The sequence below is a fragment of the Rhipicephalus sanguineus genome, chromosome 11 (genome assembly GCF_013339695.2).
Source record: "Rhipicephalus sanguineus isolate Rsan-2018 chromosome 11, BIME_Rsan_1.4, whole genome shotgun sequence".
In the NCBI taxonomy this organism is placed as follows: Eukaryota; Metazoa; Arthropoda; class Arachnida; order Ixodida; family Ixodidae; genus Rhipicephalus; species Rhipicephalus sanguineus.
Window position 1 is genome coordinate 12,912,387 of NC_051186.1, and position 23,823 is coordinate 12,936,209.

At 46.7% G+C, this 23,823-nt stretch overlaps 1 protein-coding gene across 1 annotated transcript; it reads right to left on the reverse strand.

Moving 5' to 3' along the window:
• Positions 1–9,053: 9,053 nt before the first annotated feature.
• On the reverse strand, positions 9,054–20,558 carry LOC119375501 (salivary cystatin-L). The gene is made up of 4 exons (XM_037645686.2): positions 20,368–20,558; positions 17,751–17,978; positions 15,908–16,012; positions 9,054–9,434 (listed from the first exon to the last, which is right to left on the reverse strand). The coding sequence occupies exons 2-4, from the start codon at positions 17,970–17,972 to the stop codon at positions 9,333–9,335; spliced, it is 429 nt and encodes a 142-aa protein (XP_037501614.1). The 5' UTR covers positions 17,973–17,978; positions 20,368–20,558; the 3' UTR covers positions 9,054–9,332.
• Positions 20,559–23,823: the final 3,265 nt, after the last annotated feature.

Here is a 23,823-nt window from a genome sequence, read left to right on the forward strand (position 1 = left end):
GACCTTCGGGTGGTCGCGGAAAATATAGTACCGAGCTTCGTCTCTCTTTTCTGTTGTGTTTTGTTTGAAAAAAAAAAACTGTTCGGCGATGAAGAGGCGGCACCGAGGGTGTTTCGTCAGATAAGCGGCTATTCAGTTGTCACGCGTTTTTAGATGTTCATCATCTTAGGCCGGATATCTCTCCTGTACTCTCTTCCTGGAAGGACGAGCGCTTCGGCAAGCGACAACGTTTGCGTCGCAATCGCTACACGTGCTTCAGCACTCCAAAGAGGCTTACGTGCTTATGCCGTAAGTGAGTACTTCCAAAAATATGTCGGAGCCACTAGCTTTATTGTGGTCGCCCATGGAGGCTTCTATTTTCAGTGCTTTAGAAGAAGAAGGTGCAATGCCCTAGTAAATATATAAATGTGCTTGCCTTGCATCACCTCAAACCTGTCCCCTGCACTCGCAATAAATACGTAAGCTGGAGTTTTCACCAGCACAGCTGTTTAAGCCGACCGTAAGAACTTTGGTGAGTACAAATGTGTACAAAAAACTATTATCATCATGAAGGGCTATGCACCACAGAAATTGCGCAAATCCCACTACCCAACGCTGGTCCACTAAAAATGACGAAGGCAATAGACGGGCGCCAAATACGAATTGAGGTTTCGAGACAGACGAAGTCAGTAATTCAAAAAAAGGTTTAATAAACTGTCGCGATTAACACAGTGATAAACAGCGTGGCGCACATTCCACCTCAGATGAAGCATCTGTACGGAGTGCTTCAGCGGTACGTACAACGAGAGAATGCTAGGGAACGGGAAAGGCAACGGGCGACTGCAAGAAGACCCCGAAGCGATGGAAGCCCTACGAGAACGACAACATGCCTCTAGATCTATGGGAGGTGCGAAGGCTCGGTTTCAGCGCGAGTTTCTGTCTCTCGGGTTTGGACGCCCGTGTCGTGTCTGTGACTATCTGAGGTTTAACTCGAACCTCTCTGCGCTGAGAAACAACCTAGAAACTACCTAACACCACCTAGCTGAAGCCTAGCAACAACCCAGAAGCAACAAAATCATACTCCAGAATCGTCCAGATTCGCTGTTTCAAGCCTTGCGCGACTTAGTGCAAGCTTCGTCATTGTTCTTTTCTCGCTCACATCATGTGTTTGCCGTAAGGTTCAAAATTAAAGCGAACATTAGCATCACCTAATCTATCCTTATTCCAACTTCCCGAAAAATAAAAGCTTTGTCTGCAGGTCTGTTGCTCAGGTGAACAGAGAAAAATAGTCTTTCTGGGTTTTTACATAACATTTTTGAGGTAGTTGGGGCAGACGTTCGTGCCACGCCAGATGCAAATACTTTTTAGCATTGTTAGTGAAAACATTCAAATTGGAAAACCGAATATCATTTATGGCAGAGTACATAAGCTGTGCGGATCGATATTCTTCGGAGCAATCTGCGGAGTACTGGTTAAGCTGTATTGTACAGTCGCGCTCAATATGACTTTCAACACGGGAGCGCGTGGCCTCAAGAGTTAAAGACTGCTCTTGGCTTCCACTAGCCCTTATCTCCATAACTAAATGCTGTTCTCGCACTCGGGGATGACTCCAAACAAGAAAATACCATTTAGTTGCTGAAATGAAAACAGGTTGAACCCATGCACAATCTTTGAACTCATGAGGCCACGCGCTTCCGTGTTGCAAGTCATATTGAGCGCGACTGTGCATCTACATGGCGTAGCTTCACGGTGCAGCGCGTCCTCGTTCTAGCATATCCGCTCTCGCCTTTTTACCGACGTTTTCTGGTATATAAGCACTCATTCTTATTCCTCATCGCTCGGCATCTACGCCGGCGGAGGTAAAATTACACCATTTCCCGCTAAAGGGGACCATGAGGCGATGCGAAGCCGGAGCACTTTCACGATCGCGTTCCGTTGGCGTTCTTTGGGTATGCTACCGACCTCGCGTCGTGGAATGCGAAGAGGAACGCTACGCGCGTCCTGTCTTCCCTCTAGCCTGGCCGTTAATACTCACAGGGCGAGCGGGGAACGCAGTCGGCAGGCGTGCGAGAGGGGGAGGGGACGCGCATGCGCTGGTGCTCATCGCGGCGTTGCGCAGGAGAGAATCTCGGCATGTCTAGCCCGCGTTTAAGAGGAAGAGTGGAAAGGGGAGGGGTGAGGAAATGTGGAGAAGGGGAGAGGAGAGGGAAAGTGGTAAGGGGGAGGGGAGAGTGAAATGAGAGAGGGGATGCGGAGAGAGGGAGGGGAGAGGGTATACGCAAGCGCAGTAAGGGTGGTCACGCCGCATACCACCACCACCACCGGATTGAACCCCGCCATAAGATACTTCGCATATAATAAACCGAAGCGCCCAAGTCTGCATGTGACAGATCTCAGCACCGTCTGGACTATGACGCCGAGAGACGCAAGGCGACGATAAGCCCGCTGAAATGTGGATGAGCGGCAACACTGAATGAGGACGACAGTGGATGGAGAACGCAGTGACAGCGATTGCCACAGGATCCTTACATGTTGTAGTTTATGCCATTGATGTCAACATGCGCATTCTATATACATGTCTAGATATCGCACGTTAATTCATATTAATTGACGCGTATTGAAATTCGCTGATATGACATGTTATGGCATCATATGTGATGTGATAGCGTTTCAACGAGATAAGGGAAATTTTAGGGGCTCGTTTTTCTTTCTGAGACAGAACATTATTGAGAACTAACAGACAATTTGTCTTGGTTGACTGTTCGTCTCATTAACGTCGTCATAAAGTTCTCATGAGTGATAGCCTTTGGTGTCATTTATGTTCTGCAACATGTGTCGTGTATTGAAGTTAGGAGATGCATGGTTGTTATGACAAACCATGTCAATATTGCTAAGTCATGCATGCTTGTTACTACGTGTAGTGGCATCACATCATCACTGGCCACGTCAGTCCTGCTATGTAATGCATGTATATAATGACATGTCGTTTCTCGTAAGGCATGCATGTATGACGTTATTTGCGCTAGTTACTCATGGATGTCACGATTTGGATGTTCATGTCATTATATATTATTCATATTACGTAATTAACGCAAATGTTTAGAGACAGTCATGTGAGCACATGCGCGTATTTTAGGAAATTCCTACCATGAAAGCCGTAACGTGTTATTGGCGTCGCTATTTGTTATTAACGGCATGTCAGGCATGTACGAACACAACCCAAAAGATGGTTACAGAAAGACCATATGGGCACGCCCTCTTGTAAGCTTCATCCCCTTCTCCACTTTCTTCATAAGCATTAACTTGAGCCACAGACCGGAGATCGTGGCCACCTGTTTTTTGTGAATGTACCGTTGTACACTCTTCCCAGACTTTTACTAAGCTTTTTGAATTGACTGATGTTATGTATGCAATTAGTGGCGAGACATGCATGCCATGGCATTTATCTTAAGGTGTTAGGTCCCATCATCTTGGTCGTGGATGGCAAAAAAAAAATAAAACGTGGAGGAGGCTTCAACTTCGCCTTGGAGTAGAACGCAATAGCGTTATCGGATCCTGTTTGAATCGCTTTTACAATCACTATAGGTTGGTTTCGCTTCTCACTGGACACCCAAACCGTGCCGCAAGGAAAGGAACGTCTGTGCGCCTGTAACTCAGCCCTTCCAAGCTATCCTAGAATGCCTACTGCAAGCAGAGTTGCGAAGTGCCCAATACAACACAATTCTTACTTTTGCTAGTTGGCGCGGTACCCACTACGGGTCCGTAAAGCAAGACGCGCCCCTGCCCAGCTGCACACGTTTTTGATGCTGTCGTTGACAATCATACTTAATTATGCCTGTGCACTTTGTAATGGATGGGTCTTTAAACCAAGCAGTCGGCGTGCAATAACGTTTTCGCGCCTGGTGTGACTCTACACTTTTTCCGCGCAATATTATTCGTGTTAAACACTCTCCTCTCACTACAAAACATTCATATAGCTTTTTCCTCCGAAGTAATTCCGAGCACGGGCGTGGCTCTGTGGTAGAACACCTGCTTGCCGCGCAGACCTCCTGGTTTCGATGCCCACTCGAAGCAAAGATTTTTTTTATTATTTCTTTATTTGCATCCATCTCCAATTTCGCTCTCGGACAGCGCTGCTCTTTCGCTCGCAACCAACGACGCTGACACCAACACCGGAATTTCTGCGAAATGAGGTCTTTGATGTTATCACGTTCAAAATTGCAGCGTGTCGATCGGCGATGCCGATAACGGCCGTACACATCATAATCACCAGAATCATGCAGCATCGACGACGCGGACGACTCCTGCTGCAGCAGGCAGCGAAATTTCCAAGTGGCGCTAGCTGAGCCTATTGGTCTCGATATCTGGGCTCAGCTGCCAATGTGGGCCGCAACATAGACACCATCAACACCATTCGATGAGGTTATGGGTTGCATGGAGGGAAAAGTTTCGGGGAAAAGGCGGTAATGCAGCATCACCTTCAATAGCTGCGACAGCGGGACAAGGGGGACCGATAGAGTTGAGCTAAAGGTGAGGGAGAGAGGTGCAGATCATCTAGAGGGGCATTAGATGCAGACCCCAAACGGTGTGGATATTATCCGTGACGATCAGTAAACGGGCCAGTACAACGGCCAAACTTGTTCCAGGATGGGGACGACGTATACGAAAGCGGCAGCGACGTAATACTTGTACGTTTCGATGTAACAGAGGAAATGTTATGGTCTCCCGTTTGTGGTTCACCGATCACATATTCTGCCTTGAAGCGGGGTGTGGTAAGGAAGGTGCTGTAATGAATACGGTAAGAAAGGTAGGGGTCGTGCAAGAGCATATTATCCGGTGCCGGACAGGCGTGAGGTCTGTACGAAAAACAGCGGACAGGAATATCTTCATCGGCAAATGTCTGCCGCATGACTTGGTCAATAATCAATACAGCAGGAAGTGCAATTACACGGTCGCATGTGATGCGGGGCAGCGACGGCAGCTTCGTTCTTATGGGGAACGTCGCGCATCATGCTTTCTTAATGGCGATTGCAGAAAAATCGGCGCACGATGGTGCCGGAGGCGTATTTGTGAAACGAGAGAACTGGGTACTTAGATGGCGGCTCTTGTTTGACGTAGCGGCATCTAATGATAATGGTACTGGTAAAGCTGATCGTGTAGTACAATAGTTGCTTCAGTGCATCATCAGCCTTCAGTGTACTACCTAGGATTGGGCTCGGGAAGCGGCTTCTTTTCGCTCGGCCATCGGGCTGACATAATAGTTTCCGAAGAGATCCTGGAGCATCTGGTTCAAAACTTCTGCATGATGTGTTCTTCCCTGCGTGCTGGTTAGGAAACTGCATTAGCCAACGGGATTTCCGGGTATGAAAAGTTATGTCCGCTAACACGCGCGTGAGCTAGTTGTCGGTTAGAAGAGCCAGGATAGGGGCCAGTTGGTTGTACATAGTGAACATTTTCAGCGCGCTACTTGGGAGCCTCATCACCTCTGCAGGCATTTCATAAAGTTGTTCTCTCTCTCTCTCTCTACTTGGAAAAGAAAGATGACGTAGATAGAACCACGGGGGACAATACAAGCGTGATTGTGTTGTCCACTGTGGTTATATCTACGTCGTCTTTTGTTTCCTAGTAGCACCCTGCAAATTTTCAGCTAGTTGTCAACCCCGAGACACCTCTGTCGAGAGAAGAGGCACAGAATGCGGGGGTAGTAAAGTGCGACATACTGGGCAGATTACGCGGTGTGTTCAGCCGGCGGAGAGGTATCTTTGAAAGCTACGGTTGAAAGATGGACGGTACACTCACTGTTAAACTCAAGCGCGCAGGTGGAGAACGAACCACATTCACCGACCAGCACAAATATTAACCAAATATTAACGACGGACATTATCAGAGACTTCATTCGCTGTCTTTGGAACATTTCTTTATCATAATAATGTGTGTTTATCATAATAATGTGTGTCTATAAGTGTGTTTTTGCATATGTGTGTTTTGCACTCAAGGGCTAAGGAGTAGCCGGCGCCATAATTGTGCGCCAACATCTCTTTATATATCATATCAATAAAAAAAACCACATTCACCACAATCTCGCACAAACTGTGATCATTATTTCTACAGACTCGAAGTCAGCCCTGCAGTGTCTGTCGTCAACTTTACGTCGTGGTGCACAAGGCCAACTAGTATTGGAAATAAGACAAACGTATCAGCAACTAAAAGAGAAAGGGCATGCCATAACTTTTCACTGGCTTCCAGGCCACTGTGGTATCGACGGCAACAAACATGCCGATAATTCTGCAAAGAATGCTCATGAAGGTGGCGTGCAGCAACCCATTCCATTATCAAGAACCGATGCAGCATCAAAGATTCGCTCACTCGCACGTGGTCTAACGCATTCAATGTGGAATACACCCGGTATTCTTCATACCCGCCTTCACCGTCTCGATCTGTCACTCCAACTTCAAATACCATCCGGACTACCACGATCCGAAACAACAGTCCTCTGCCGCCTGTGGCTAGGAGTGTCTTTCACGAACAGCTTTGCTTACCGAATCGGAATGGCAGACAGTGCTGCCTGTGCTCACTCTGGCGACAAGGAAACCATTGCGCACGTCCTGTGTCATTGTCCTCATTATAGCTCCCAAAGACAACAGCTCTCAGGAACGCTAGCACGCCGCGATGACCAGCCGCTTTCTGATCAAGTCAATTTTGGTGTGCCGGAACGTTCTAGCTTCCAACCAGAAATCGACGAAGGAGCTGCTGAAGTTTCTCCGCTCAACCGACCTCGCTAAACGACTATGATGCTCCCGTGATTGAGTGTGTGTGCGTTTTTTTTACTCCTTTTTCCTTCCTTACCTTTCTATCCCCCCTTACCCCTTCCCCAGTGCAGGGTAGCAAACCGAAATTCTTCTGGTTCCCCTCCCTGCCTTTCACTTAACCTTTCTCTCTCTCTCTGAGGAATGCTTAAAGGAGTCCTGCACATCTTTCCCAGTAATCATCCACTGACCTCAGTAGTCGGAGTTTATTGCCCCACGAATCGACCGACACACAAATTTTTCGAATCCATCGAGAACGGGAGTTACAGAGAGTTGTCGCGCGCATAAAGCGGTTTCAGTCTTGCCTCGTCCCGACGAAGCACACTGGCGGCTACGCTGCAGATAGAGATGGCATGGGGGAAGAAGTGACGTCAGTGCGCGTCATGACCTTGAGCGTGCGTGATGAATGACTATCGCTTTCCCCCATTCTGTTTCCGGTGCGCGAGTGTGGCTCAGTGTACAATGCTTGAGAAGTACATAGCGTGGCGCCTGCACATGGTGCCATTCCGTGGCTATAGGAGTGCATCTGATCCAAACGCCACTCTTGATTTCTGTCGACTATTGGCTACTAACATGCCATCTGCTGTTCGACGTCAAGCAACAGGCGCTGGCAGATCTGAAAAGAGTGAGCAAAGGTCTCTGTATAAAAAGGGGCTGCTTGAGAAAATGGTAACTTCGTGCTCGGCCTCTGAACTATCCTTGACGCGCACGACTGCAAGATTTGGCTGAGCAATTCGTAGCAAGGCCTGCTATCCGCAGGATGTGTTTTTTTTTTTTCACCAAGCACGAGAGGTGGTTCATGACCCATTTAAGGAACGGATTACAATTCAAACAAGCACAACTGATATAATAGTGGTTGGAAGAGATGAAAAACGCCCCGTTTTCTGCCTCACGCTATGGGGGCACGGCACAGCGCCTCAGCTGATCGCTTGCGCGCCAGTCCGTTCGTCTTCTCTACCATCATCGGGCACACCATGTTCTGGATTTCTTCTATGATTACACGTAAATTATTGGACATTTTGAGAATATTAGGATAATAACGGTTTGTTTCCGTTCCCTTTCGGGTATTGGAGGCGTTTGTATATAACGAAATGAACAGGTGTAAGTACACGCAATATTGCTCATAAAACAGGCCCACGGTTTCAATGTGGCGTTTTATAAAATGCTTGATGTTCCTAATTCGATGGAGCTGATGTTTCAGAATTGATGCAACACCGTAAATTCTTGCTCGTGAAAGACGTAGACAGGGAACACAAAAACACACACACGGAGCGCTCCGTGTGTGTGTCTTTTTGTGTTCCCTCTCTACGTCTTTCACGCGCGACAGTTTACGATGATGACAAACCAACGAGCCCAAGTCGACGCCCTTCTTGAATTGATACAAGTTTATTTTACATATTTAGAACTGGGTTAGGTAGCTAAAAGAGGATATTTCGACTTTCGTTCTTCGAATGTCTCTTCTCGTCCGTCCGCCGAGTCCTTAAAGCGGGCCGCTCTCTCCCTGTCTCTCGTTGGCGGCGCCATCCGGTCCAGCAAAATGCAGTGCGAGCTTTGGCATAATTCCGTTCAGAGACACATTGCGCAGGTATCCCAACCACCCGGCCTTCCCCGTCGGAAAGCATATGTCGGCGAGAGACACTGCGGCGACCCGAACGAAATGTATTATGCTTAACACCCTCCCTGCCGAAAGAGCATGGCTCATTCACCTGTTGCCTGTAACAAGTGGACGAGTTGAACAGTTTGTCGCGCATGGGCTCTCCAAAAAACGCGTACCGTCTAGGAGCGGGTGCGTCTATCGCGCTATGGAAAAACTTCAGTAATTCAACCAACCTTCCAGATTTGTCGTGGGCAATAGTGGTCATGTAGGCACCCAAAATCTGGCGTTCGTAATGGCCGCATTGTCTTGAATAAATAAACAAACAAACAAGCAAACAAACAAACAAATAAATAAATAAATAAACAAACAAATAAATAAATAAATAAATAAATAAATAAATAAATAAAATAGATCGCTTCGCTGTTGAAGGGCTCCTAATATTTTACTCCTTTTTTACTTTGTTCAGTGCAGAGCAGCGAGACTGCTGCTCGATCATATGGCTGTGCCAGTCTTACAATGAGCAAAGCGGGAAGCATGCTGAGGACATCCGTACTCAAAAATAAAAACATTATGGTATGAAAGCACTTTGAAAGCAGCATTGCAAGTAATGTATACTCCTTGCCTTCATGGCTTGAAGTGGTATATGTGATATACGGCAGTTCTCCCCTTAGTGAGCATGAAATCAACTTTATTTTGCGTTGAATTTAAAACATACAAAATAATATCAAACAAATTGTTCTAGTGCTCCAACGTTGAGCGTCCCCAGCACATTGAATGAATAAACTTTATTAAAAGTCCGGGCGGGGGGAAGAGGGGATTAACCCCTGTCCCGTCCCACTCTCCGTCGATGATGATGGCGTCAGGTGACGGCTCGAAGCCGTTGGACCCGGGCGGCATCTTCGGCTTGCCGGACGGCCCAAGGTTGGTCCGGTCAGCTTGAGCTTTTTTTTTTACTTGGAAGTGACAGTGCTCTCACAGGTGAATGACGTCACGGAACGCTGGCTCAGCCAAGGCACGTCGTAGATGACTGCTGTGCAAACATCTTTCACCACCTGCGGAAGAATGAAATCGAAAGCGAGACATATTCGCCGCCTTAAGATTCAACAAGTTGCAGAAACATAACCGAGGTACGACTGGGGCTTCCATAATTAAACTGCCACCTTTGTTGATGCGCGGGACAAATATATTGTAACACACAAATAGCAAACGATAGCTTGCGACTCTCTAGCCCAGTGCGGGCCGTACCAATAGAGTTATTTTAGGTGTTCCTGCTATTATATAAAAAAAAATTTACGCAGCTTGCACTGGAGGCGCAATGCTTAAAGGGGCCTTGCAACACTTTTTGAGCATGGTCAGAAAACGCTGCCAATCTGTAGTCGAGGCCCCCGAGAACACGCGAGGCAAACATTATACTGAAGCATTGTAGCGCAGCAAGCGACCTGGAATTTACAATTAAATTAAAAGTCGGCTATAAAACGCTCCCTCTTCTCTCTACAAATGATGTCATATACCCAAATTACTGCGTCATGTACCCAAGTCCTCGGCTGTTGGCTGACTTGAGCATCGTGAGCTGCATTAGTTACCGTGGCCTCCACGTGCCCGCGCGCGCGTCCCCGATCACACTGAAAGTAAGCCGCGCCCTCGAAGAAAAAAGAAGTGAACAAGGCCATTACGCGCTCCGACGAACGGACGAATTTTCTTTCGCCCTTGACATCCCCCTCTCTGCGTAGCTTTCAGCGCGCTCTCTGGTGCGAAAGGAGAAGGAAAACGCTTGAAGCGTGCGGCAAACTCCTGTAACAACGCTCGTATACATGACGGATTCTAAAAATTTTTGCAGCATTTGAATCGTAAAGCGTCGGGCACCAGTAGCGCGACGCTATTCCGCTATAACCCAGAAGAGTGTTGCAGCGCCCCTTTAATAGAGAGCCGAGCTTATGTGCACCCATGTAGTCCTGGCTGTTGCTCTGTTGCTAAGAATTGCAATTTTTTTCCTTCTTTCTTCCTCCATTTCTTTCTTTTGCTCACTGTTTTTTGGTGTGTTCCAGTGTTTGACGTTATTCCAATATTTGACGTTATTAAGTTTGCGTCTTGTTTGCCATCGCACTGATGGTCCGGTTTGAGTGCATAGAATGATGCCCAGTAACTGGCGACGCTTTAATTTTCCTATCGCGAAATCGTACTTCACCATTTGTAATCCCTCCTATAACAGTACGAGTATGTTTGGATTGTAGCTGGTGGGAATCTGACTAGTCAAATGCGGTCAGTCTTGCGAGATGGACCCGTAGCGCCACCGGACGAATCACGTTACAAGGCCGCGGATTTTCTGTCTAGTAGCATTTTTGACCAATCAGTCGGCTTCGTGGGAATGCTCCAAGCGGCTGGCTGCCTGCGAAACACGTAAGCAAATTGTGATCGACACAGCAGTGCGATATCGCGGGAATTCCACAAGACGTGCATAGTGATGACTGCGTGATGTACGCAACCGAGTTTTATAGAGCAAGCTTTCATGACATCCCTACAGCCGACTTTGACGGAGTATTGGTCTGCCGCCGCCGGTGTCCGTAACTCCTATCGCGCGAAATGCGAAAAATATATGCAGGATCGAATGAGATTTGAACCCGAGACCTCTGCCTGGCAGTCGGGTGTTCCACCACCGAGCCACGCTGGTGCTTGAAACTCCTTCGCAAAAATACCCTATACAATCGTCATGCTGGGAAAGGAATCACCTTAACATATGTAATATAGCATGGTAGCACAGTAAAATAACAACCAGGCGTTACGCAATGAGAATAGCCCAACGAGTGGGTCGTTCAATGCTTCCAAATTATTACAAAGGGCTAAGCCATAATTCTTCATCGTCACCAGCCACAGCACCAAAAATGTGCACATAATGCCTTACAGATGTGTAGAAGGCATTTCGCTTCTCCGAAGAATGACCAATAATGGCGTAGTGGGTGCCTCCCTACTTCACAAAAATTATGATGATTTATGGCGTAATAGGTACCATGCAAGTGTACTGTTAGTATTTGCCCCAAGATAATTCACAACGGGGTCTAGAAAGGCCGCTGTTTCAGCTTTCGCTGTGACTGTGCTCCGTGTTCCGCGCAGTCTTGGTACTATTTTTCGGTGGATCCTGGCATTCGACACTTTAGTTTTTAGAAAACTGACCATAATGTGCCGGAAAGAGCTAAATTTTCCCACATTGAAAATATGATCATCATCTTCATTTTAAACCTATCTAGGTCCGCTGCAGGACGAGTACTTCTCTAAATGGTCTCCACTTTAGCCTACCTTGCACGAGCTCATTGCATTTTATACGTGCGAACTTCCTAATTTCATCACTCAGTGTAATTCGCTGACTTGCCCGACTGCGCTTCCCATTCCTTTTCGTCCCGTTTCTCTAACTGTTATCTGTCCCACGCAGAACGCGACGAGCCCAGCTCCACTTCTTTTGGCTGATGTAAAAGGTAATATCCGTGTTCCCAGACCCATTCTAACCCCCTCCGATCTCTCAAAGCTAGGCCTACCATTTTTGTTTCCAATCAACGACGCGTGGTCCTCAACTTTTTCGCTATAGCCTCTTTGTTATCCTCCATGTGTCAGCGCCATATTTTAGAACGAACAGTATGCAGTGATAATACACTTTTCGCCTTAATGACAGCGGTTCCCTAGTAGCACCAAATGTTGACACAACGTTGCCGCAACATTGAAAAAAGTTGCTTCATAGTTGTGTCAACATTGCGTGCTGCAAGGGTTATTGCTCGTGATTACTTGGTAGTTCCTGCCATATACGATGCAGCCCATCTTTATTCTTTTGTGTTTTTCCTTTTAACGCGAAAGTGTTTTATGCCGGGGTCCACCACGGCCACTGACGTATTTCCGTCAGGATATGACGTTGTAAAATACACAGACTAACAGGACTAACAGTGGGCAAAGAAAAAAACCAGAAGAAAAATGCGATAGCAAGAAAAGCGGCCCGTGATGGACGCGCTGCGACTACCGTGCGTCCATCACTACCCGGCAGCTACAAGACAGTTTTAATTTCACGTACGTAGGGACATCTCATACGCAAACGTGAAAAGTACACGTACGTTACGTGCACGACATCTGAAACGCTTTTAGCTACAAGCACGCGACGCGCGGTGAGAGCTACCACGTAGCTCGATCTGCTGATGAATCATGAACGCTGCGTAGTTTGTTCGAGCACCCGCACGAGCAGACAGCGGAAGGGCAAGGTTCTCGCTGCGCAAATATAGAAGCGAGAGAGCTGACCTACGCTTTAAGTGCGCCCGCGCGCTCCTAGCGCCATCTCGCTGGTAATGAAGAAACGCTTATAAGCGCCTCCGTCTCGAGAAACGGTAAGGGTGTGTATATAACGCTCGCCGTTAGCTAAATACGCACGCTGCGAAAGAGGTCGCTGGTTCGATTCCGCGCTTCGGAAGCACTGACTTTGGGTATTGATGTATATACATACTTATACATATACGCAGCATGACGGCGGCGACGGCGACGGCAAAATCAGCCGAGACTGTCCATATAATTGCTATCGCAATAAAATGCGCACGACGCGCTGCGACTACCGAGGCAGCTACCACGTACCTAGGGACTTCGCATGAAAAGTACACGTACGCTCTGAGAGCTATCTACCACGTGCTCGATCTGCTGAGAATCATGAACACTGCGTAGAGTAGCACGGGTTCCGAAGCGTTTTCCAGTTCGAAAGCACACTCGACCCGCTCAGAAGTCAGCACACGCGAATGTATGGGTCTAAGGTATCTCACGCTGCAGCAAATATCAATGGGAGGCATAAAGATTTCGATTTGATGACGCGCTGCGACTACCGTGCGTCCATCACTACCGGCAGCTACAAGACAGTTTTAATTTCACGTACGTAGGGACATCTCATACGCAAACGTGAAAGTACACGTACGTTACGTGCACGACATCTGAAACGCTTTTAGCTACAAGCACGCGACGCGCGGTGAGAGCTACCACGTAGCTCGATCTGCTGAGAATCATGAACGCTGCGGTAGTTTGTTCGAGCACCCGCACGAGCAGACAGCGGAAGGGCAAGGTTCTCGCTGCGCAAATATAAGAAGCGAGAGAGCTGACCTACGCTTTAAGTGCGCCCGCGCGCTCCTAGCGCCATCTCGCTGGTAATGAAGAAACGCTTATAAGCGCCTCCGTCTCGGAGGACTGCAAACGGTAAAGGGTGTGTATATAACGCTCGCCGTTAGCTGCCAGAGATGTACGCTTTGTGGAGTATTGGTTAGCGCACGGCGCTGCGAATTCAGAGGTCGCTGGTTCGATTCCGCGCTTCGGAAACATTTTCCTGATTTATTTTTCTTTGGGATATTGACGTATATATACATACTTATACATATACGCAGCATGACGGCGGCGACGGCGACGGCAAAATCAGCCGAGACTGTCCATATAATTGCTATCGCAATAAAAGTTCCGCCACCGGGAATCGAGCTTACGACTACACGCTCCGCAGCGCGCAGCGCGAAACGATTCGGCCACGGACGGCATGTTCTTCGCAACGCTAACGGCACCATTTGCCGGTGGCCGTACTCGGAGATCTGTGTTACATAGCGTGCTTTCGTCATCACTAGCCAGATGGCGCGAAAGGCTCGAATAACAATAGCGCGCTTTAAATGTCGTCGCCGTTGCGACGAGCGGCCGCCTCTACAGGGCGTGGTCGCTAGTGCGCGCGCTTATCTCGTGATCGGGGTGGTTTGTACGTCTTGCGTTGAGAGCACGATCGTCACTTGGCTCACTGCAGCTGTCGCTTTTGCAAAAGGAGCGCGGTGCGCACGCAGAAATGTTACAAATGTGACAGTTAGTTCGCGCTATTCCTGTCTATGTTCGTTCCGTGCGTCCTTTCTGCATAAGCAGCGCGTTGCAAGTTTCGAGCTGCTTGCCGTTCTTCGCCTGACATTACAATTTGTTGCTGTATCATTCATTCCTTCGCCCTTGGGGCGAACGAATACACAACAAACGCTCAACTACGTCTGTGAAGATACGTTTCACTTTCGTGTTATACCGATTCTTATGACAGAGGGATCAGCCATGTTTTTCGTAAGTAGACTGCGCTGTTAGTAATTGACCTAGGTATGCACGTTCTTCTACAGACTCCGAACGTTGGTTGCCAATTGTGAAACCTTTGTGTTTCGCCATGCTATGGAACAATATCGTTGCCGTCAACGTATTTGTTTAGAGTCCCGCTCTAATACTTTCGCTTTTTAAGTCCTTATAACTCTTCAGTTCGTCAACCTCACCGGTGACGAGCACTATTCCATCTGGAAATCGTCGGTTGCTGAGATATTCCCCGTTAAGTTATTTCCTCTTTATGCCAAGTGCAGTTTTTAAATTACTTTTAAGCATGCGGTGAACAGCATTGGGGAGAACGTATCTCTTCGTCTGACACTTTTCTATATTTTTATGGAGAAACGAGGTAGCTGTGGAGTCTTTGTAGATATGGGTTCGAGTATTTATATGCGATTTAGATACCACTTGGTGACTTATTCCTATAAAGAATGCCGGTATTTCTACCTAGTCGAAGGCTTTTTCATTTTCTATGAAAGCTAAATAGGTGTGTTGTATCCAGCAGACCTGTCCTTCCTCTGGTTGATCAGTCTAGTGGTTATGGTGCTCGACTGCTGACGCGAAGGTCGCGTGATCGAATCCCGACCGTGGCGGCTGCATTTTCGATGGAGGTGAAGATGTTTGATGCACGCGTAGTTACATTTAGAGGCACGTTAAACCCGATTTATTATTATTATTATTATTATTATTATTATTATTATTATTACTACTACTATTATTATTATGTCTGGCTGATCCCATGACTGTGATACATCGGGCAGTGTCTTTTCCTGAAAGTGGCTTGCTATCTGGGATGGTAAAAAAGAAGTGTTTCTCTTAGCTAAAACTGCTGCTTGGGCGAGTTGCTTCATGGTTATGAAGAATTTTACCAGCCCGAAAAGACGGAACACCTGGGGGTCGAGACACACACACGCAGCGCTGAACTCACAACTGATATATTACCTTGAACGCAAGGCCTTCTTATGGCACGCATCAAAACAATGGAAGAAGCGGATTAGCTCTGCATCTGCGTGTCTCGATCCCTAGGTGTTCCATCTTTCTGCGCGAGTAAAATTTGTTTCTCTTATCCAGTTTAAAAATACCTGCGCAACTTTCTTGTATATCATCGAAAGTAAGCTGATGGGCCTATGATGCTTCGAGTTCTTTATGTCTGCTTTCTTATGCATTGATATAATGTAGACATTTCTTCAGCTCGCTGGTAATTTTGACGTTTTGAGGTATTGCATGCGGTAATTTTACTCCATACGAAATCCCCTCTGTCTTTAATGAAATCTAGTATTCCCATAACGACAGAGATACACACCAATGACGTGTTACTGGCAGGCCAACGCTGCCACAATAATTCAAATAATTACATGCAAGGACACACTTAATTCCTCTTTCGGGTCAAACTGCATATTTGCACACCACTCACCTCTCGGGACTTTGGAAGGCAGGTCTCCCGGCTGTAGGACTCTGTTACTCTGCAAGTAGACTCAGCTGTCTTGAACTTGAGCCGGTAGTTTCGGCCAGCCACAACCTGTGAATAAAATACATTGGCGTACTTCTTATGGTGTCATGCTTCGCTGCTTAGTCTTGGCTTTATTGATGATAGCGTTTGTTTATGTCAATTGAGAATCACTGTGAAAACAATTTCAAAACCATCCTGCTGACGTTTATACCACCTTATTTATACATAGCTATATGCAACTCTTCGACTTGCACTTACGAGTCTAGAAACGTCTACGTGAGAACACGGATCCACAATGTTGAAGTGAGAGCAGAGAGTCAAATGCTTCAAAGCTCCTTAAAATGCAAAGAAAAATGTTTTAATAGATACTATTACATAGCAAACCGTAGCTTCTCATCAATGCAAGGTTCAGACATTAAGATGTCTTCGAGATGCCTTGAGAACTTTTTTTTTTTTGTTTCTGGGCCAGAAAAGTCAAGCTGAAACAAGTATGAACGAAAGCGCGCTGCTAAAACTACTCAGTAATTCAGTTACACATAACTGCGAAAGAAAAACAAGCGACCATTTATTTCGTGCAATGGCGAAAAATGAACTAAAAGGGCAGTAATTTTGCGTAATTTACACTACGTTTTTCCGGCTTTGAATAACATTAGTTGTAGCCAATCAACCGAAGTACCGTGAGTGGGGCTACAGAGCTTACGCGTGAATTCATGCGTCAACGCAAAATAACAGCTGTAACACCGAACAATAATTGTTAACAATTTCTACTTCCGGCAGGAAGAACGACTATGAAACATACAGTGGCAATATCGTAGTGTATGATTAATCAATTAGATCAAGATAGGCGATAAAGAATCGCTGGCGGAAAATATTTGTTGCTTTATCATCATCATCATCAGCCTGTCTACGCCCACTGCAGGGCAAAGGCCTCTTCCATGTTCCGCCAACCAACGCCGTCCTGTGCTTTCTGCTGCCACGTTATACCTACAAACTTCTTAATCTCATCTACCCACCTAATTTTCTGTCTCCCCCTCACGCGTTTGCCATCTCTTGGAATCCAGTCAGTTACCCTTAATGACCACCGGTTATCCTGCCGACGTGCTACGTGCCCGGCCCATATCCATTTCTTCTTCTTGATTTCAACTATGATGTCCTTAACTCCCGTTTGTTCCCTGACCCACTCTACTCCCTTCCTGTCTGTGAAGGTTACAGCTATCATTTTCCTTTCCACCGCTCGCTGCGTCGTTCTCAATTTAAGCTGAACCCTCTTCGTAAGTATCCGGTAAGTACCGGTAAGATGCAGCTGTTATATACCTTCTTCTTGAGGGAACAGTGCATTCCAGTGAGACTCTGGCACTGATGTAGTTTTCAGAAAGTACATTATTATTCCCTCCTCCCACTAAATGGAGATTGGAATAAAATTTGGGTTTGAACGGTACCTTTATATGTGTTCGTTGTATGTGTGTGCTTGTATAGATATACGTGAAAAATTTTAAATTTCGGGGTGGTGGTTGACACTGGTTGCTTGAGTGCAGACTAAGCCGTAATATTACACGAAGAGCGGATACCTCGTGATATGTCGATGTTTTAGCAGCAACTATGATATATACTTTGTATACTGCAACGCCTACCACCACAAGCTAAACTGTCGGATGTCTCATGTAAACACTACATGTGAAAAAAAAAAGCAATGTTCCTGTGGTTCTTTGCATATGCCACCAACGGTAAAATTGAGTGGGGTCTCATTTCGTAGCCTAGGGTGAAGATCGCGAGACGTAGTAAAACTGTTGTCATCACTGTTTCGTACCTGTGTATCGACGTCCACGAGCTCGAGCACGGTATCGAAGAACTCTCGGCCTTCGACTTGTTGCGAGACGGCGAAGTGGGCAAGCTCCTCGAAGATCGCCTCTTCGCTAACGTTATGTTTCTGCCATCCGCCCACGAGCCCCACAGGACTGGCTGCGGTGCAAGCGAAGACAGCCACCAGGGCCACTACTATTCCGCACGCTGTGGCACCAAGGGAAGACATGGTTTCCTGCGTGTGTTTGAGGAACAAACGTGGGAAGGCAATCTGAGAGCAGCATTTTGGGCTAGTTGGTGTTCCGTGACATCAAAGAAATTGCGCGACGAAAACACTGACAGAGGAAGGAAGACAGCGCAAACACAGCGCAACTTCAGTTGAAATTTTGCGCAGTGTTTGTACTTGTCTCCCTCTGTCCGTGTTTTCGTCGCGCAATTTCTTTGATGTCAAGGCAATCTGCTTGCATGGTTTCATGCAGTCTCAACCGACGTAAGGAAAACAAGATTTATCCGTAATCTTTCTGGCAGAAAATTTTATTACATGAATCTTACTGTCACGTGTAACATATTTGCTTGTTCTTTTGTATTCCGCTTGTAATTGTGCCGTGTTTAGTTTCACATATTTTATGTCCATTCGGGAGCGATCACCATTACGCTGTGTAGGAATGGTGATTTCATAGCTACAGAAAGCACGAATCAACGCGCAAGCTTTAGGACTTCCCATTGGAAAAACTTTTGAATTTTGTCTGAATTAAGGAATGACAAGGTAAGTGCCAAATACGACTTCTATCGACAATAGTAATAAAAAAACCCGATAGCACAGAAACGAGTAGAAAAAAGCGCGGAGAATATTGTGCCTCACCTGTTGCTCTTCATTTATCGATGAAGGGAAAGATCGATCGTCATGTATCATAATGCCCAACGCAATCATCAAGTTAAGGAAGAGCCCACATGAGACTAAACTGCTGCATAGCGGAACACCTAAGAGCGCCAACAAGGACCCGGGGAGGGGATGACAACACAAGCGTTTGTGTTGTCATCACCTCCCTCTGTCGTCGTTCGCGCGCGCTTAGTGTTCTGCTATGCGAAACCAACTCGCCCAAAAGCCCGTGCTCCTGAAATATTACGAACATCGCTATTGGATGAAAAACGCCAGCTTCTTTGAACACCGTGGATGCGCTGTATTAAAGGTGATATCTGGTTCCAGCATCCGATATTGGATAGTTATTATTGTAGGCTATACTGAATTCCGCTTGTTTCGTGCTTTTGACATCACTGTAACACTGTTGTGGCAGTGTGACTACGGAAATATTATTCCTCACATTACACCGATGGACAACCATGCCGGATTAACATTTCATAAACGAGACAGTGATATCAAGCATAAAAAAAGGTAATAATAATAATTGTTGGGGTTTAACGTCCCAAAATCGACGATATGAATATGAGAGACACCGTTGTGGAAGGCTCCGGAAATATTGGCCACCTGGGGTTCTTTATCGTGCCCCTAAAGCAGCATAAAAAAAGGTAAAAGTAGTTCTTGAGTATTAGGCTACGTGCCAAAACAAACATAAATATGGGTCTCACTGTATTCGAAGTTTCTATATTTCTATTGACCTTCAAGGAATATTACGGTACAGTTCATTAAATTTCATATCGAAACGTGGAAGTGTGCGCTACTTGTACTCTATGTTCGAAGGTTATTGCGCGCAGCGGTATGGATGATAATTTCAAAAGTCGTCCGCCTCAGTGGTATGGTGGTTACGGTGTGCGGCTGCTCACCCGAAAATCGCGGTTTCGATCCCGGCCGTGGCGGCTGCATTTCGATGATGCCCGAATGCTAGAGGCCCGTGCCCTGTGCTATGGTCCCCCAGATGGTCTAAACTTGTGAATCCCTCCTTTACGGCGTGCCACATAATCGTATCGTGGTTCTGGCACTGAAAACCCCACGACCCTATCGAAAATTCTCATATGACACGTATGACACATATCCAATAATCTCGTATGATGCTACGAGAACACATATGATTCATATGTGCTCATACGAGATATTGGATACGAGGCATATGTGTCATATGAGAATTTTCGATAGGGAATTAATACATATTTTGTAAAGGCTGCTATCTTCTTCGTCATTTCACGTATCGCCGCGACACGCGCTTACCTGCGGCTTACATGTCTTATCTGTGGCGTCGCTCCCCGAGTTTGCGCAAATCTTCGCCTTATCGGAGTGAACCTACTTTCATTGAAAGTTAACGCTTGAGCCTCTGAGCCCTCGTTATTCTTGCTTATTACTGCAGTGGTAAGCCTCGGCGCTACACTTGTGTATTCGGGCGCATTTCCTTTTCGGCCCTATTGAATTCGATGCCGTGTACGTGCATATATATCGTACCATCGTGCACAACAAGGCAACGCCGTATGCGAAAAAGTGCCAGAGTTTAGGCAATATAGCTCACGACATTTCTCTCAATGCGCAGATGGTCGTGTATTTCTAAGCTAAGTAAGTCCTTGGCACCTAATTTCGATGCGACTTCGAGAACCATACAGAAGCTTTGAATGCAAATTGGAAGGCCTGGTAAGATACTGTGCGCTCGTCTCATGCAAATGCATCAACCACTACTCACCGTGGGCACTTGAGACCACAAATACGCCGCTGCCGTTTTGCTTCTGAATCGCTCGACGGAGGAGGCGTGCAAGCGGGGCTGTTTCCTCGGCGCCGAAGAGCGCGGCGGGAAGCGTGAAAAGCAAGGGTGGCAGAGTCGTCAGATACGCCCACTGCGAAATGCGCTTCCTTCTTGAGAAGCGGCGGACACGACGGCATCCCGACAGTTTTTATTTGCACGGACGCTTGCGTAAGACGCACGTCAGCGGCCGCGAGAGGGAAGAGAGAGGATATGGTGGTAAAACCGGATGGTCTGGTGCGCCAGATTTCGAAAGGGTGCATCACTAACTCATTTCTGAGGTATTGGTTGCCGCACGCGTATATATATGTATATATATATATATATATATATATATATATATATATATATATATATATATATATATATATATATATATATATATATATACGGTGGAATCTCATTGGTACGATTCTGCGTAATACGTGTTTCGGCCTAATACGTTTTCCTTTTTATTGCCGGTCAACGTCCATTAGAATTAGTACATTTTCACGCGTTTAATACGTTCACATTTTTGCCCCGAATTGCGTAATATGACCGTGAAACTTTATCTTCAACGATATATCTAAATACACAAAGTTTTTTCTTCGCTATACTAGTATGCATAGTTGTCATGGTTTAACGTCCCAAAACCACGATTTGTTTATGAGAGACGCCGTAGTGGATGGCTCCGGAAATTTCGACCGCCTGAGGTTCTTTAAAGGGACACTAAAGGCAAATATTAAGTGGACGTTTATTGTTGAAATAGCGGTCCAGAAAACGTCGTAGTGCTACCATTTTGCCAAAAAGTGCCTATTTTGAAATGAAATCAAGTTTTAGTGGTCCGCATCGCGTTAGCCCGCCTGAAAGCGTTCTTTCTCACGTCACTGTTGCCGTGCCCAACGTTGCCCGCCTTTACTGTGCGGCGGCGTGCACTGGCGGCTTGCACCATTCGGGCATCCGGCAACATCACATGCATGCGGCATTTTGTCGAACATTCTGTCAGAGCAACTTTCACGAGCGCGCAAAACCCACGCGGCAGTACGCGATGCCGAAACTACCATGGAGACGCGACCGCGCAAGCGAAGCAGGGTGCCGGGCGAAGCGCATTTCGGCGAAAACGGAACCTTTGAATTAGGCGCGCCTTTCCCCATGGCAACGCCAAAGAGGTTCTTTTAACGCGAAAGTGTTTTATGCCGGGGTCCACCAAGTACATCCGTCACGGATATGACGTTGATAAAATGGACGCCATCGGGTCAGAAAGAAAAAAAAACCCAAGAAAAATATACCCCGCTGGGAATCGAACCCACAACGAACTGCCGACTAAGCTAACTCGGGAGGGCTAGACACGGCGCGAACGCGCCTTATATCTTTCACTCATTCTCTTTCGCGGCGGGCGGAGCGGGGCGGCGCCGCCCTCTGTGAGATGTGAAAAAAAGTAATGCTTCACGATCGACACTTACTAGCGCTTACTCTGAGATTGTGCGCGATATCAGAGGTCATGGTTAAAGCGTCTCGATACCAGAGAGGTAGACTGGTTGCGCTGGCGTCGCCGCGGCGCCCTTGACGCAGTTACGATATTTGCCTTTGGCTTCGTGTTTGCGTGCGTCGGCCCATCGGAGTAGTGCAGCTTCCACGTGCACCAACGGGATCTTTCCGCCACCGACTGCTTCAATTGCGAGAGCACCGACTAACAAAACAGCTGCAATACGCGTTGCAGAAAGAACGCGATTTCGACGGGCGAATGTCGTGCCTTGGTGTAGCGAGAGCAGCTCCTGCGAGACAGAGGCCCGCGGCACGCACGCGTTTGCGGCTCAGGTTACGAACCTCTACCTCCCGTGTTGCTGAAGCGCAGTGTGTGATGTATTCATGAGCACAGGCGTCGGCTACCCATTACTAGAAAGCGCACACCGTGCCCTTTCTCTCCTAAATTGACGACGCTTTGAAGAAGTGCATACCGGGTACCAGTGTTGATTATGAGCTTGTTGATATCATCCTTAAGCGGGATTCACGATTCGCTGTGTCCAAATATATGTTCACACCGTCAGCTGCCACAGCGGTTTAATCATGATCATGGGCGTTAGTCGTCGCGATAGAGACATGCTGTCAACATGGATGCATCCACGTCAAACGGTGCTATAGCTGCCCAACACGAATATACATTGTACAAGCTCTCATATATCACTACACAATGAGCACTACTTCAGTGAAGACACGTTTCACTTTCGTGTTTTACCGATTCCTATGACGGAGGGATCAGCCATGTTTTTTCCTACGAACCAAGCAGAAACGAACAAATAGCATTTTATTACGTCTCTTGATGCACTGAAAGTTTTTATATTGCAGCTAGTTTGATTACAGCTAGTTTGATTATATTGCAGCTAGTTTGATTTTATATTGCAGCTAGTTTGAATTGTAGTCGGGCTCTCTCACGTCATCGGGATCATTTCCAAAATGTCCCACTCGTGGTGCTCATCGTGTGATACATTTAGCTTAATTTTTCTGTAAGTAGGGCACTGCTGTTGATAATATTGCCGTTTTAGACGTTGTCATACATTCAGCTTTCACTCTGACATAAATTATTTGCCCTTAGTGTCCCTTTCTATCTATCTAGCCATGAACCTAAAACTAAGTACACGGGCCTCAAACAATTTCGCCTCCATCGTAAATGCAGCCGCCTGCGGTTGGGATTTGAACCCGCAACCTTCGCTATAGGAGCTCAAACCACGTTAGAACAAGCCACGGTCTGTAGGTTGCAGATCCGCTGAGGCCGCAGTAGCGTAGGATTTGCGGCGAAAAGATCGCCGCCAGGCGCGGCCGCTGCGTGAAATGATGAAAATACGAAAGTGCAACGCAAATGTTGCTGCTCAATAAAAGGGAGCTGCTGCTGACGGAGTATCCATGTTTTCCTGCTTTTTTTTTTAAATGCGATGGATTTCTTAGCGAACCTACGGCACCTTGAGCGTTTCTATCTATCTATCTATCTATCTATCTATCTATCTATCTATCTATCTATCTATCTATCTATCTATCTATCTATCTATCTATCTATCTATCTATCTATCTATCTATCTATCTATCTATCTATCTATCTATCTATCTATCTATCTATCTATCTATCTATCTATCTATCTATTCTATCTATCTATCTAGCCATGAACCTCTGGGTGCTCTCTTGATTGCCTCCTTTACTTGGGGTAGACGAAAATCAGCATGGGACGGTAAGAGGATTTGACGAACAGGACTGTCTGCTCATGACATGAATAACGTGAAAATACTGTCGCGTACGTCGTCAAAACCTTTCCTTCAGACAGGTGTGGCACATGCCCGTTTACTACGGGCCGCGGTGTGCGGGTATGCGCCACAGGTGACTGACAGTTTATATCGACCTAGGAACGGCGAGAACAGACATTGGTCATT

Coding starts and splice junctions, on each gene's coding strand:
- LOC119375501 (XM_037645686.2), bottom strand. CDS start 17,972: ATGTCTTCCCTTGGTGCCACAGCGTGCGGAATAGTAGTGGCCCTGGTG. Junction 16,013..17,750: donor TCGTGGACGTCGATACACAG/GTACGAAACAGT, acceptor TTTTATTCACAG/GTTGTGGCTGGCCGAAACTA. Junction 9,435..15,907: donor GCCTTCCAAAGTCCCGAGAG/GTGAGTGGTGTG, acceptor ATTCTTCCGCAG/GTGGTGAAAGATGTTTGCAC.